We start from the raw sequence: 17,769 nt of genomic DNA on the forward strand, positions 1-17,769 counted from the left end.
AGATGCCCTAAAAGAATACAGAGAAAAATGTAAAAGAGATAAGCCATGTGTAAAAGTAGCTAAACAAAATTCATGGGAAGACTTTGGTAAGATTATAGAAAATAAATATCAGGAAGGTGGCAAAATGTTCTGGAGACTACTGGAAAAGCTCAGAAAAGGAAGAAAGAGTATACTGTAAAAGGAATCAAAGATCATAACAGTGACATGAAAACTGAAGATAAAGATATCCTAGATGTCTGAAGTAATTACTTTCAGAGACTGTTAAACGAACCAAGCAGTGACAAAACCATACTAGAAAATTTTCAAGAGGAATGCAAAGAGAAGTACATATCAATACTTGAGGTAGAAAAAGCAATCAAAAACTTGAAATGTGGAAAGGCAGCTGGGGTAGATGATATTCGACCGGAAATGCTTAAACATAGAGGTATAAAGGTTTTGCAGTGGCTACACCGCATAACTCAGTGGGCCTACTCAAAAGGTTGAATTCCCAATGATTGGAGTAGAGCTCTCATAGTACCCATCTAGAAAAGGGGGAATAAAACTGAATGTGAGAATTACAGAGGAATTTCTTTAAGTGTTCCAGGTAAGATTTATACAAGTATACTTGAAAAAAGATTGAGAAAGATTATGGAAGAGAAACTTGGAGAAGAATAAGCTAGGTTCAGGTCAAATAGAGGTTGTCAAGATCAGATTTCTCACATTAGGACAAATAGGTGAGAAATGGTGTGAATATGACAAGGATCTGTACTTTAGTTTGTAGATCTGGAAAAGGCATATGACAAGGTGCCAAAAGAAAAGCTTTTTAAAACACTACAATTGTGTGGAGTGAATGGAACATTATACAGAGCAATTCATAGTCTATATTTAAGTTGTCAGTCAGCAGTTAGAATTGAAGGAAATACAGGAAAATGGTTTGATGTAAACTCAGATGTAAGACAAGGATGCACATCATCACCACTCTTATTCAACATCTAAATGGGTCACATTATGAAAGAAAGTGGCATTAAACCTAATATTAGTACTGGAGATGTTAAACTGAGCTCTTTGCTTTATGCTGATGAACTTCTAAACACATCTAGTGCAATCTAGTCTCCAAATTCTCTAACTAAATTGAACAGCATTTGTAACAAATTTGGCATGAAAATCAGTAAAAAAAAGACCAAAACTATGAAAATAGGCAGGAAAAATAAAAAACCTCAGATGCATTATCAACCTATAAAATAATTGAAATATTTCAGCTATTTAGACAATCTTTAGTGAAGATGGAAAATTAAATTTGGAAATAAACAGTATAAACAATCTGGTATACTTGGGAGACAGGTGAATAAATTTATATGGAATGAGAGACAAATTAGTCAATCCACCAAACAAGCAGCCAGGGGCAAATATTCTGGGTGTGCTAAGTGTGCAGTGCTCATCCACGAAATATCAGAATCACCAATATTATATTTTTGCATTTATTCCCATTAAAGACTCCCCTATTTGTCTGCAGACTTTGCATGATTTCTAAAATTAAACACAATATATTAATGCTTCATTGCCCTCTTCACGAGGATAATGAAGCATTAGTGGTTCATGAAGAGGGCACTTTTTAACGTGTAAACGTTGCAACACCTTCGCAGCCTCGGTGTGATTCGGACACATGCACGCATATTTGAACACATGCACACATATGTTCAAACTTAACTACCTAACAGTTAGCAACGTTTCTGTATTCTCTCACATTTTTTTGTGTGTGCCATTCGAGCCTTGACAAAGCTAGACATATGTTAGTATAATCCCACCTACTAGTTTTGCTAGCGAAACTAGAGGTGGGATTATACTAACATATGGATTATTTAAAGAACTTATGGTCTCATAACCACAAAAAGTCTTGTTTTTTTTAAGTATTTTATGACCAAATATGAATAATTGAAAGTGACCAATCGTTTCACTTTATCTCGTAAAGCTGATGTTATTAACTAGTGGCAGATAGTGGATATGAATAAGTCTCAGACCAACAACAGCAGTATTACCCTGAAGGGTGGTGAGTGGCCCTTGGCATGACCTTAAAACTAAATGCCACAGAACCCTAAGACAACAAACTGATATGACATTAAATATGCATGCCCTTTCAGAGGCACTCAAAGATCAACCGCAGCAACTGTCATCCAGGTTAAGTGTAAATGTACAGGCATATGTTCCATGTTAGGAGTGGCCTCTATTCCGGGAATGGTGATAGCCTGCACCCCCCCCCCCCATCCATCTAGGATGTAGCGATTTCTAACACCTCATCTTGGGGTCCAAAATGCCAACAATAATATCCTGCTGGATACTCCAAGAATGAATAAATTACCTTATAATCATATACAACAACAAATTTAATGTGGATTTTAGGGTGTTGGCTATTCAAATTCACTAAAAATGTATTTAATGTGTCTAGACCATGGTCAAAGAGCAAACACATCAACATAGTGCAGCCTAACATAGCACAGCTATATTTATTGCTTGGGTTTTTTTTTTTTTAAGTGTTCATGTAGAAATATGATAAGCGGAGAGAAGGGGAATAAAGCTCACAGCTTTCCCTTCTAGGTGTTTGTATGTTTTCCCTTTCCATGCAAAATAACAAGAAAGTAATGTAAATCTGAATAATTCAAAATGTCTGGAGGAAATGCGATTTTAGCAAATCCAGGGTCTCGGTTAATGGTACACAGCAGCAGTCCAAGCACAAATATTTAACTGCTTTCTTGTAGTTCTCATCCTTGATGTAATACTCTTTGGTATCTGTACATCAGCCATCTTTATATCTAGCACTTGTTTTGCAAAGAATAGGTACCTATATGCATTCATTGGTAGTAGAAAAATTTGAAAATGATAGTGCATCCATATGTCATATATCTTTATTAATAAAGGTGATGGTATGACATGCCACTGGGTACTGCCAAAAAAAAAAAAAAAAAAAAAAAAAAAAAAAAACTGCTTATATCCATATCACCAGTATCATATTCATCCCTATTTGCATAACAGAGTTCTATGTAGTATCTTGTCACATGTGTTTATTACCGTGTAGCCATTCCCATCAATTTAACTCAGCTAAGACTGTATTGTAAAAAGTTAGCAAATTACTAAGGCATGACCTAATCTCCACAAAGCCATGCCCCTCCCCCCCTTTTCTTATACACACTTTTCCTCCTTCTTATACACACACAGAAAAAAAAAATTATTACATCAACATTTGGTACATCATACAGCATTCCTGGTGGTGAATTTTGGAACTAACCCCCCTTCTCAGATATTGCTTCGGCATGATGCACAATGTATTCTTGCAAAATTTCACAGTATTTGGATCAATGAATGGAACGAACTTCATAAGGCCTTAAAAACAGGAATACTTTAATTTTGATCACCCTGTTGTGTCATCATCAAATTCCTGACATGTACCCTCAAGGGGTGTACAGGATATGACAGTACTACATGAAAAATTTACATCATTACTAACTTCCTATCTACAATTTTACTCCAAATCAGTCTGTTACTTGTCAAGACTCCAACATTATCAGATCTTATATTTCTATCATCTAAGGCACTTTGTCCCATATCAATCCATCTAAATCTTGGTCTTCCTCTGGGTCGTTTTCCTGCCAACCTGGCAGAGAACACTTATTTGCTAATCTTTCCTCACCAATTCCTGTATGCTGACAATGTCAAGTTCTTTCCTAATATCCTCATTTTTAATATGATATTGTATTGCCATTGATGCCATCTGTTCATGCCTATAATCTTTCTCAGAACTCTCATATCTGTAGTCTCTATTCTTTGGTCAAGTGTTTTACTTCTGAACCAGTTCTCAGATACATAAGTTAAAACTGGTTTGAACACTGTCTTGTATACAGCTAATTTATTGTTCCGATTAATTTCTCTCTTATTCCATATGAATTTATTCAATTGCCTTCCTACCATAGCAGCTTTGTTGATTCTGTTGTCTATTTCCATATTTAATTTACCATCTTCACTAAAAATAAAAATTGTGCCTAAGTAGCTGAAAGGTTTAACTTGTTCCACAGGTTCTCCGTTCACAACACAGTAAACATTTTCAACGATTCTACCTATTTTCATTGTCTTTGTCTTTTTATTGCTGACCTTCATACCATATCTATTACAACAGTTATTCAATTTAGTCACGGAATCTTGCAAACTTGTAGCGGATTTATTTAGAAGTATAACATTGTCTGCATAAAACAAAGAGCTAACATTAACATCTCCAATTTTGATATCATGTTTAATACCACTTTCCTTCGTAATGTGATCCATATAGATAATGTACATCCTTGTCTCTCACCAGATTTAACATTAATCCATCTTCCTGTACTTCCTTCAATTCTAACTGATGATTTACAACTCAAATAAAGACTAAGTATTGCTTGATATATTGCCCCATTGACACCATATAACTGTAGCGTATTGAATAGCTTCTCTCTCGGCACCTTGTCATATGCCTTTTCCAGATCAATAAAACTTAAATACAGATCTTTCTTATATTTCCATGATTTCTCAACTATCTCTTGTAAAGTAAAATCTGATCCTGACAGTCTCTATTTGGCTTGAATCCAGCTTGTTCTTTCACAATTCTTCTCAACTGTTTCTCAAGTATACTAGCATAAATCAAACCAGGAACAATCAGTAGGGAAATACCTCTGTAATTCTCACATTCAGTTTTATTTCCCTTTTTATATATGGGTGCTATTAGAGCTCTACACAAATCATCAGGAATTCGTCCCTCTGTCCAGGCCTTCGGAACTATGCAGTGCAGTCACTGTAAGACTTTTATACCACCACCATACTTCAGCATTTCTGGTCGAATATCATCTACTCCTGCTGCCTTTCCACATTTCAAGCCTTTGATGGCTTTTTCTACTTCAAGTATGGATATGTATTCCTGACTGCATGCCTGGTCAGTATTTTTTACCACTGTGCTATCCCTGCTTGTTTCATATAGCAATGTTTCGAAGTAATTACTCCATACTTCAAGGATATCTTTGTCTCCTGTTTTCATGTCACCTTTATCATCTCTAACTCCTTTTACAGAACTCTTTCCTCCATTTCTAAGCTTCTTCAACAACCTCTAAAATATTTTGCCACCTTCTTGATATTTATTTTCTATGTTCTTGCCAAAGTCTTCCCATGACTTTTGTTTAGCTAATTTTACACAGTGTTTAGCTTTCTTATATTTGTCTCTATATTCCCTAAGAGCACAAGCTGACTTATTTGCCATGAATGTTTGTTATGCTCTCTTCTTTTACTTCACTGCCTCTTTAACTTCCTGTGTCCACCATGGAGTTCTGATTTTTCTATCTTTGCAGACAACCTCACTACATCCCTCTCTGGCTGAATCAATCAGGGTTTTCGTCAAGGCTTGCCCTGAATCTCCAAGGTTTGGTTCCTGTTCTCAAACTCTTTCATTTTTTCATCAATAATCTTTTTGTATTTTAGTCTATAGTTCACATCTGAGAGCTGCTCAACTTTTATTCACTTTAAAACTTTCTTACATGTTATTCTTTTCAATATGGAATTCAATTTTATCCTGCTCAAAACTAAATAGTGATCACTTCTAATTTCAAATCCTCTATACACTCTGGTGTCCTGCACCAGGGAGAAAACATCACTATCAACAATAACACGAGACTGTTCTTATTCCTTGCCTCTTCTCTCCATGTGAATTTCTGCACATATTTATGTTGGAACATGGTATTAGTAATAACTAGTCCATGTCCTGAGCAGAAATCCAACAGGTATTTGCCATTATTATTAGCTTTGCTCTTTTCTCCGAATTTTCCCAAAATAATTTTGTATGTCTGACAATCATTTCCTATCTGCTATTTAGATCCCCAATAAGGACCAACTTTTCCTTTTTCATTGTGTTAGCTGCTTTCTCTAAAGCATCAAAAATTCCTCCACTTCTATCTTAGTAGAACCTTCTATGGGACCATAGGCACAAATAAGTCTCATTCTCCAATTCCCCATTCTGATATTTGCCCACATTACTCTACTTGAGACTGACTGCCATTCAAGGAGATTAGCCTCGTATTTTGTGTTGAATACTATGGCTACTCCATTTCCTTGCCTGAATATAACATTTTGTATTTATTGTTCAGAAAGATCACACCAGTTTTGTCTTTTTTGTTTCAGTCACCTCTATTATGTCGATCCGGTATTTATCTAATTCCTCAGCTAGCTCCATTTCTTTGCCATTCAGGCTTCTTATGTTGATAGTATCGATCTTTAACTCTGGTGATGTTGAGTTGGGGTGTGTTTTCAGATTTGTTCCAGTAGCTGACGTTTCGCTGTTCGCCCTGGTTCCCTGGCGAAAACAATGGGGGCCTTGTTTAACCGGGCGATGCCCTAGCCGGCATGAAATTTTGTTATGTTGTATATTGGTTTAAGCCAATAAGAATACAATTTGGTCTGCTAAATACCAAATTGCCAGCCCATCCTCGTTTGTTCAGCATCCAGGTAGATACCCAACAGGGTGCACCACGAGAAGGTGAGGATTGGACATTAGGTTAGAAGCCCTGATCGGTTCTCCGTATTCCTTTAAAGGCTATGTGGAGGTCTCCTCTCAGTTATATAGCTTTGACCCTTAAGCACCCCCCGTTGTGTATGTGTGTTGTATAAATAAATAAATTATTAAAAGTAAAAAAAAATTATAAAAAATATAATATAAACAAATAAATTATTTCAAGGGTTCCTCGAGGGTACTGTATGCTCAAAGATCCGACACCCTCCGACACTTTTGCGCATGTCAGAAGAAGGAGAATCCATTCCGATATTAGGATAATCAATGCGTTTCATGGGATGAGTGTTTATTATTATATGTCGGAAAATTAGCTTTTCTTTTATGAAAATTCTAGTTCTTAAAGTGGTAACTATTTTGCTTGTACAACAGTTGGAAAATTTACATATAAAGCATGTGATTTTGCATGTTGGTGACCAATTCGTACATCCTTTATTTCTTTCTCCCCTTCAGCATGAAATGACTATTCTTGGCACATTGCCAAGCTCGGTTCTATGTATGAAGTGTGGGCATACTATAAATATATTGAAAAAGGGCCTATACACTTAATTCCCACTACAGTAGATTTGTAGAGCCCACCGGATGGTTTATCACAGTGAATAGTTTACTGCAATGAAATTTTTTTTTTCTTTTTATTTTTAAAACTGCATTGTGTCCATGGGACTTCATTCAGGACTTGATAAAATCTGCTATGGTATGTGTGTGCACACACATCCATGTGCATACATTTACCTTTTTTGATCTCTTATTGCTTGAGGGTAAGCAACTGACAAAAATTTAATTTTGAAAACCATCACGTTTTTATTTATAAGAATGGTGGGGAAAAAAAATACAATAAGCATCAGCAAATGGTTCACAAACTCTTATAACAAATTCAGTCTAATAGCAGATTAAATATCGACACAGTTCTAAACATAATAGTTTGAAAATGTGTATTATTTAACATTGTCACTTTTAATTATATATTCAATTATAATATATTCAATATAATATATTCAATTATAATTCAATTATATACTCAAAACAAAATTTATTAGTTGCTTACAAACAATTGACGATAAAAATCACTACAATGATTTATGGCTTAAATGCAAACCTAATTGTGGATCTTACCTTGCACTGAACGATTAATTTTGGTCCACAAGTGCTATTTCCTGCCATGTCAACTGTGCAAACTTCAAATACAGGGGCAGTACCATTTTCTACTTCCACAACAACATCATTTGGCTCTACAAGAAGAGTATGTGGGAAACCTAAAATAAAATATAAATAATGAAATTAAATATCTCATGATTTTCTAAGAAAGTTGTACTACTTAAGTCACTTTTCTTAAAATGTACAGTATGATTAATAACATAGGGATTGTTGTGTTAGTAAAGTTCCCTGGATAATTTGAAAATTGAATAAAATAAAAACAATAACAGAAAGATGTATTTAATGCATTGAGAATTGCATTGTGCCACATTTTATGGATAAAATTTAAATTTCTCTCTATATATACCTTAAATAAGTGGAAAATGACACTTAAAAGAAAAAAAGAAAGCATAAGCATATGTTCTGCTTTACAGAAACTCAGACATGCATGGGCTAGTAAATTTTCAGAATTTTTATAAAGGTAGGATTCCCATTAGGTGAGTTATTCTACTATTGATGAGAAAATTTCTCTTTCTCTCAAGAGAGAGAGAGCTTGCTTACAAAATGCAGTTTGTTAGCACAATAGTTACATGATAAACCAAAATGCATAAAATTTGCTGTTCATATGGATAATGCTCAACAAATATTTCTGCAATATTTTCTGAAAAATTATCATTCTATATATCAGGCGAGGTCAATCATCACAATCTGAGAATTTTTAGCTTAGAGCAAAAACAGATGTCATCTATGAAGCTGAGAACCCTAAGAACAACATACTTCTTTTCTGAATAGGTAAATTATCAACCAACCAACCTCTGTCTTGATACGCTTCTTCTATGAGTGACAGATAAATGTAGATAAAACAGTCATTTTTTGCCAAGTGGCAAAAATTTTGGACCTCCTTGATCAATGCCCTATCAGACTATTTGTAGGCTTAAAAAAAAAAAAAATTATTAATAGTACAGGTTAGCTAAGGAATAGAAAATCTGAAACCAATGCCTTAGAGACCAAACACATGAACCTTCTATTTGTTTTTCAGAAACATAGTAGTGGTGCCACACTGGGTGATAGAACATATCTACCACCTAAGTGTACTATAAGAAAGTGAACCTCATAAATAATATTGAATCAAGGGAAAACATTTGAGAATTTAGTTCTAGCATAGAGCTTTCAAAAACTACTCACAGGAAAAATAGAGGGGAAAAGAAGAAGGAATAGACAAATGGGAATATGATTTCAGGATGTTGAAATTGTATCTTAGTGAGTGAGTGCTGCCTAAGATCCTCTTCTGCTACAATAGAAACTGAATAGTGATATTTTCAACTAAAGGCTTCACCTCTACTAGCTTCATTAGAGAAGTACTGATACTATAAGCGATGACAAACAGGTAGATGAGAAACTACATTCATGCAGATAAGTATAGATGATTCACTCAATCTTAGTGCATTCAATGAATGCTAGAATCTTAATCATGAGTCAGCATCGATGATCTGATCCACTAACTCCTTTTATTCCCCTATAAGGAGTAAGGGAATAAAAGCATGTCTATGAAGGAAACTACCAATTGTCAAATACCATATCACTAGCATGTCCTTCCTAGACATGCTAGTGATATGGTGACCAAATGGTTCATTATCTTTTCTCTGCTTATACAAAATACACACATACAGTAAGATATCTACAAAAGCAATGCACATCTATCCAATCTCAACAATATGCCATCCTGAAAATACTTCTCACACAAAATCAGATCTAGTTATTCAATGACACACAGTCCTTGAAACTTTATTTGCAATGCTTTCTTAGTCAATGGCTGCAGCTCTTTGAAAACAGACAAAATATTGCACCATCCATTATTCCTCCTACAACCAACCCATATTCAAAACAAAACAAAAGATTTTATTATCCTCCTTTCTAATAGCAATGAACTAGACATTTGTTTCCTTTTTATTATTTATTAAACCAAAAAATAAAATCATGACAATTTAAAAAGCCTAGCAAAGGTAATTTAAATATTACCATAATCTAGCAGAACAACAAGTAATCAACTACATATTCCATTTTCATAAAATTTAGCCCTTTGCAGCCAATTATAAATGCATGATACAAAATTTTCAGCAGACGAAATGTAAAAAAAAAAACTTTACAATGGATTATATGAGTTCAGAATAATAACACAATATGTAAATGGTTTTTAGTGTGATGAACGTTTTGAGGCAATGGTTAAAAACAGCTAAAACAGAGATGGATGCTAATCCAGAATAAGAATATAAGAGAAAAATTCGATGCAGCATAAATTTTTATATTTTTTATTGCACCGACTTTTACAGAGGTCACATCTAGAAAACTTGTAAAATTAATTTTTGTATGTTAATGTAAATAGAATACTAAAAGCCTATGTATAAAGCCCAAAGGGAATTAGCTTGCTCCTCACATAAACAAAGAATGTTAAAATGATAAAGCCAAGGGCAATGCCTTGCCATCGGAAGGTTATTTTGATGTTAGCGCTCTGATTAAAGTGTAAGAGAGCCCTTTTGTTTACAAGTTCAGTCTTAGGTGACCTTCAAGGTGAGTGGAGAAAGGGGTGGCAAGAATCAAACATAAATTCTGCAGTCCGATAAAATGGATCAAAGACATACGAAAGGGGAGAAAAGAGAAGTCGGCAATTTTAGATCAAGAGAGTCATGAGAAAATACCTGGGGTTCCCAAACCTACATCCGGATTGCAAGGGAAAGTACGGGGATTTCAATCCTTAACCCAAGGTTCCAGAAAAGACTGAATATAAGGCAAGGACCTTCAACCATCAAGAATCGACAATTTTGGCTAGGACACGGAGAAGTCCGAAGGAGGAAAATGGAGGTCGATCTGCCGCAAGTCGCTCAAGATCAGAAATGAGGGTAACCAGAAGTGATTAGCCATGGAGGAACCAAACCGATCTGGAACAGAGTTTTGCCACTCAGACGAGTCTGCGCAAGCCTCAACAGCTGTGACCCTTCACCCGAAATTCAAGACGCTGGGAAATCGCTCCTCAAACCCCACCAACTGACCTGACAGACTCGCCGGTCCTCCGAGAACCTCAGGGGGAAAAAAAAATCCAAAAACCCAAGATGGAGAAGAAACAGTGGTATGAAACGGACTGTGAAGAGGAGCACTAAAAAGAAGTAAAGACTTAATGTGAGTTGTTTATTATAAGTTATTTTATGTGTGGCATAAGAGAACTGCTTTAGATGGATTGCTAAGTTAATAGTGCTAAGATATTTATGTACGAGTGTGAATTGATGTAAATTTATGGTTGGAATTGTTAAGTGTGTAGACCAGAGCATAGCTATTTCCTAAGAAGGAATTGGGCTATAAGGTTAAACTGTTAATTGTAAGGAACCCCAATGTTTATATTGCTAAACTGTAGAATTGCTATACAAGTTATATTTATGATGATTTGCTTGAATTAGGAGTTGAAATTTAAGTTGAGGTGATTATTGCAAGTTTATTGAATAATCGCGGGAAATTGCCTTAAGAGTTGTCATATTTAGCGTAACTGAAACTGAGATTACAAAGAGCAATTTCCCTATTGCATGTATTGTACATTCAGTCTTAGTATTTAATAAACATGCTTGTTATTTATATTCAATGAGTACTGCCTGATCTTTAATATGCAATGCACTGTTTCCAAATAAACACGATCCTATGAGCGGGGAACTAAATGATAGATAAGATAAGGAACGCATAGAAAGCCACGACTGTAATTTGATTAAGAGAGGATTTTGTTAGATTAGGACCTACTGAAAGTACTACCTGTTCTTATACCACAAGGAGGCCTGGTGGTACAGCTTAACAAATAAATTTCTAGTGCTCTCAGGTATAAGAATATAGTCACGGAAAGTAGGGTAAGAGATAGAACCAAAAATAAGGAATTAAATAATACAGCATAAATAGATAGCCATAGTATACAATGGCACAAAAATAACAACCATTTACATAAGTATATCTAGATGATCTAATTAATAATGAATATACCTTATGCAAAAAATATTTATTAAAAATTTCTGACCATGTTCCATGGTCAGAAATTTGGAACACCTTCAGTATGAAATGAAGAGAGCAAAAACATCCATACATAATAAAAAATCAGCAGAATTACACTGTTTTAGTAATGCAACAATGGTTAATTAATAATGCGCATATACACAAAACACACTTATATTTACCACTGATGTGCGTTTGTGTGTTTTTTGTAATTTCAATTTCAATATTAATTGAACCTACTAAAACCATTGCCCTACTTAAACATTAGTGTTGCCATTGTTGATTTTTATGATGTGTGCATATGTTTTTGTTCTATTCATTTAATACTGAAGATTAGCATCAGTATAATTAATTAGCTTATAAAAAGAAGAAAAGCAATAATGAATGCCTGATGTTGATTCATATGAAAGATTAGCACACCTTCTATTGATCAAACAATTTACTGAAATCAATTTCAGATTTTTATATCTGAAAGAAATCATTTGTGCCTCCTGGTAGAATGAGTGGTCAGTGCATTTGACACTCCAACCAAGAGGATGTGAGTTCAAACTCTGCTGTAGGCAAAGATATTATCTTTAGATGGAAAATGATTTTTATCACCCAGTATGAGACCACTTCCCCTTATTAGAAGCCTGACATGACTTGGAAAAGAGTTCCATAATTGGTTTCTAGAACAAGGTTTCTGGATTATGTCAAAAATAAAATAAAAATACTGAAAATATAAAATTAATCTAAATTAGAAAAAAAAATCAGTAGTACCACCACCCATGGTACTCATATTGCAGATTTTAGTGGAACAAAATAAAAATAACTTTCACAGCTTACATATGTAACAAAAATTATATAGAATTTTATTCAAACACTCCAATATATTTTGTCCAAACGTTAAATGGACATCATCATCAGGGAGACAGATTGTTAACTACATTCAAAACATGAATCATGTGTATATAAGTTCATGTCTTGGTCACAGCTGAAGTATATGATATTACACTATTAGAGTTCAAAGGAACAATGGTAGTAGTAAGCTGCATAGATTAAAAAAAAAAAAAAAAAAAACTTATGAACAATAGTTATCACTTCCCAAAATTGAATATTGGCATTCAGTCTGACTGGCTCAGGTTTGGATGATTTTTAACGTTTCACATGCTTCAAGGAAGAGACAATCAAATTTGAATTTATTGGAGTAAAAAACTTTTGTCCGGTTCCAAAGAACTCTAGTGTCAACAGCATGAGACACAAGGCCAGACTTGTTGGATTCCAAACATGTGTTATAGTCTTGATGTTCTTCAATTCCAATCAAAGCAGAATAGCCAGTCTGTCCAAAAAAGGAAAGATGACATGAGCATTGTACTTGATAGACACCTAATAAGGAAAGCAGTAGTAATGTATCCTTTGCTGATGGAAAGAAATAAGACAGTTTCTGAGCTAGTTTGAAGGAAGCATACAGATCGAATTTATGAAGAATCCTTGCTATTTATTCAGAGGTTCCTTTAGGTAGGGTATTGAAATTCTTTTCACATCGGATTGTAGACTGATAGAAGGATGACAATTATCAATAATTTTTTGAATGGTAGTTTTGTTGTATCCATTACTTATCAGATTGCTATTAATTATATTCAGTTCATCTAACAAAAGGGAATCAGAAGAGCAGATAGTATGAGTTATAACTCATAACTCTTACTCAGATAGTATGAGTTATGTACAAGACTCTTGATAATACCCATTTTCCATGATGAATGATGGTGGGAGGATGAGTAAACATATCTGCCAATAAAGATCAGCTTCCAATAAACTGAAATATATTCTGATAAATAGTTAATGGTCTGTGTCCCTGACGATGCCCACATAACGCTGGATGTAATATATTGGATTTTTGAATAAAATTCTATATTATTTTTATTATATGTGTAACTCATGGAAGTTATTTCAATATGCCTAGTGCACATGTATTTTAGATGTTTGTTTTAAATACATATTTAAAAATATGTATTTAAAACAAACATCTAAAGCTAATAATTAATTATCTACATTTTTTCCCATTGGATCTAGTAATCCATATACATAGCATGCTCTGCCACCCCAAAATAACCATAGTGTAGGTGAAAATGACCGTAGTGTAGTATATTCTCTGTGTTTTTCTAGGCAGATACGAGGGTGGTCTGAAAAGTTCTCAGCCTCAACCATAGATGGCAACACTAGCAGCAAGATTTTTTTTTTCCAAGTTGGTACATCTGTCATAAGCATCCATGTGAAATTGGAAGTCATTCTATCAAGTAGTTTGTTTTATACAGTTGTTTGAAGCAAAAGTGTTGTCTATCCCTTGAAATGGATAAAATTAAATACCGTACGGTTATAAAATTCTTTGCAAAAGAAGGTTTAATGCCAAAAGAAATTCATTCGAAGTTCATAAAAGTTTATGGGCACTCTTCTCCTTCGTTTTCGACAATTAAGAAATGGGTTGCCAAGTTTAAACATGGCCTTACAAGCATTGAAGATGATCCACGTGAAGGACGTCGATAAAAAGTCTAACAACATCAGAAATCATTCACCAAGTGCACGATATGATACTGGATGACCGGCAAGTCAAAGTGTGTGAAATTACTGAAACTATAGGCATTTCAAAAGAATGTGTAGGATATATTTTGCATGAAGAATTGCAAATGAAAAAGCTTTGCGCAAGATGGGTGCGGCACTTGCTCACAGCAGATCAAAAACACACTCGCATGAAAATCTCTGACCAGTACTTCGACAGTTTTAACAAAATTAAAACTGATTTTGTGCGTCGTGGATGAGACTTGGATTCACCGTGACACACAGAACCCAAACAACAGTCAAAACAGTGGACAGAAGCCAGTTGTTCAGCACCAAAGAAGATAAAGTCGGTTCCATCAGCAGGAAAAGGCATGGTGTTAGATCTGAAATGGGCGACCTCATTCTTAATGACGTCACCTTTCCAGAGTCTAACAGAAATTTTCCATTGAATAAGCATACTTATCATTTTGAAACATTTCTTTTAAAACATTTAACTATGTTTTAAAAAAAATAACAACTTGCAAATTAAAATAAGAACTGTTTATATTGAAGTTAATGTATCTATATATTAAATGTAACTTAAGTCAACAAAAAAGGGCAAATGTAAGAGTAATTATCAGTGATTTTTCTACACATGAAAGAATGCCAATAATTCAGCAAGAAGGGGCAAAGGTCGCCCTAACGCTACAAAAGCAGCGTAAGCCCACAGGTGCTTACGCTACATTCCCGGAATTGGAAAGGCCCGTATGAGGATGAAGTCACCCAGTCGGGGGTGAATCGGAAGAGTGAAGACAATCTCGGAAAGGTGGCGCTCTTGGGGAGCGTATAAAACCTGCAACACAGAAACCTACCCCTCCCCCCGTTTTGTTTGTTCCTGTATTCTCACTGTGTGCTTTGAGTGATCATCGTGGTTCAGTTCTTATCTTTAAGAGCTGACCTCCTAGAAATTCCAGCATGGCACCACCACAGAACATGGCAAGATCGAACGTAAGCCGTCAATGAGGAAAAGCATTGACGTAAATCCTTAACAAAGACACAGCGCCCAATTCAGGGAGAGCACGTGATTCCCACGTGGCAGCAGAACCAAGGCAGCCAGAATTTTGTAAGGAAGGAAGGACAGAGAAAAGGCCTGAGAGAACCTGAGATAGTGTAGATAAGTACTTTTACATATTCTAGCCCTTTTAGAGAAATTGACTAACAGAAATGGAAGAAAGTGTATTTCGAATTTGTGATAAAGAGAAGCATGAAGAATTAAAATGTGTGTGAATAACTCTATACCATTGGATTGAGTTCTGAGAACTATTAGTTTACTAGATACTTTGTCGTAACCCACTCGAGGGAAATTAATAATGTCCCAATAAGTTGTAAACTAAGTATTTGATAAGTTGAAAGAATTTGTACTATAAAGATTAAGAAATCCATTTATCTAAGAATGAGAGAGTGAGAGAAACGTAAGAGATTTAACCTAGCATTAATATCAATTTTGTCTTTGCATTGTAATTTATTATGAATTCATTAAAATTATTTGTTTCTTTTTATGTTTGTTTTTTCTGACCATGTTGACTGACCTAGACCCTTCATAAAATTACGAACCTGGTGGTTATATATGTGCATGGGGATATCCTATGTAAGAGTGAAAAAGGGGGCACGACTGCAAACAAACTAGAATATCTACAGCTTCTAACTTCAAGTGAATTATATTAGTAGCATCTGATTTTTTATAATCATCCTTAGGCTGAGATTTACTCTGTCCTTAAGCTTAGACTGGTGCAATATAAATTTGTCTGAGTAATTGGGATGACTTATAGAAATCAGAGAGCAGGTATTTCTGGGGGCCCTAATTTAGAATTGTTAGATAAGCAATAAGATCTGATATTCAAAATAGACAGACGATTTAGAAGTATATAAAGGTTAAAGATAACAGATAGAGGCTAAGTTACATAACGAAGTAAAAGAAAGAGTAGAGATCACTTAATCAAATAGTGTTATACAAAATAGAGACAAAAGTAGACGTAACAATGGCAACGGTGTTTTGGGATGCTAAAGGCATTTTGTTTATTAATTATCTTGAAAAGGGTAAAACAATAACCAGGGAATATTATTCATCATCATCATCAAATTCCTGCCATGTACCCTCAAGGGGTGTACAGGATATGACAGTACTACATGAAAAAATTACATCATTACTAACTTCCTATCTACAATTTTCCACCAAATCAGTCTGTTACTTGTCAAGACTCCAACATTATCAGATCTTATATTTCTATCGTCTAAGGCACTTTGTACCGTATCAATCCACCTATATCTTGGTCTTCCTCTGGGTCGTTTTCCTGCCAACCTGGCAGAGAACACTTGTTTTGCTAATCTTTCCTCTCCCATTCTATTTAAGTGACCATACCATCTGAGATTAGCTCTGCTAACGCATTCCTGGATGCTGACAATGTCAAGTTCTTTCCTAATATCCTCATTTTTAATATGATATTGCCATTGATGCCATCTGTTCACGCCTCTAATCTTTCTCAGGACTCTCATATCTGCGGTCTCTAGTCTTTGGTCAAGTGTTTTACTTCTGACCCAGCTCTCAGATCCATAAGTTAAAACTGGTTTGAACACTGTCTTGTATACAGCTAATTTAGTGTTCCGACTAATTTCTCTCTTATTCCATATGAATTTATTCAATTGACTTCCCACCATACCAGCTTTGCTGATTCTGTTGTCTATTTCTATATTTAGTTTACCATCTTCAGTAAAAATTGTGCCTAAGTAGCTGAAATGTTTTACTTGTTCCACAGGTTCTCCATTCACAACACAGTTGACATTTTCAATGATTCTGCCTATTTTCATTGTCTTTGTCTTTTTATTGCTGACCTTCATATCATATCTATTACAACGGCTATTCAATTTAGTCAGAGAATCTTGCAGACTTGTAGCGGATTTATTTAGAAGTATAACATCATCCGCATAAAGCAAAGAGCTGACATTAACATCTCCAATTTTGATATCAGGGAATATTATTCTGATATCAGGGAATATTATTCTGATCTTTTAACCAGACTAGATGAAAAAATTCGTGAAAAAAGACCCGGTTTGCAGAAGAAAAAAAATCATCTTTCATCAGGACAATGCACCTGCCCACAAAGATGTTTTGGCAACGGGAAAATTAAGGGATCTGCAATATGAATTGTTGGAACATCCAGCCTATTCCTGATTTGGCTCCCTCTGACTTCTATCTCTTCGCAAAACTAAAACTCTTCCTTGCTGGTCAGCATTTTTCTTCGAATCAAGAGGATCACAGCTGGAGAGGGGTATTTTGCAGATCTTACTGAGAGCCACTACATGGATGGGATAATGGCACTGGAGCATCGCTGGAATAAATGTATTAGTGTTAAGGGAGATTATGTTGAAAAATAAAAATAATTTTGAAATTATAAATTCGTTTTTTCATTGTTAGGCAGAGAATTTTTCAGACCACCCCCGTATTAGCAGTTCTTCCTGTTTGATTGAAATACTTGAACTTGTAGGAACAA

General features: G+C 34.9%; 1 protein-coding gene across 2 annotated transcripts in view; it reads right to left on the reverse strand.

Annotated features, from left to right (window-relative positions):
- Positions 1-17,769, reverse strand: part of LOC150098746 (structural maintenance of chromosomes flexible hinge domain-containing protein 1-like) — a 733,568-nt gene that overhangs the window by 352,604 nt on the left and 363,195 nt on the right. For both annotated transcript variants that reach the window (XM_090405871.1, XM_090405872.1), the window contains exon 23: positions 7,664-7,803. In XM_090405871.1, coding sequence (XP_090261997.1) covers positions 7,664-7,803 — 140 coding nt within the window. The remainder of the gene's footprint in view (positions 1-7,663; positions 7,804-17,769) is intronic.

This window comes from Typopeltis vanoorti, chromosome 15, assembly GCF_054136105.1.
Source record: "Typopeltis vanoorti isolate ZY-2024b chromosome 15, IOZ_Tvanoo_1.0, whole genome shotgun sequence".
NCBI lineage: Eukaryota > Metazoa > Arthropoda > Arachnida > Uropygi > Thelyphonidae > Typopeltis > Typopeltis vanoorti.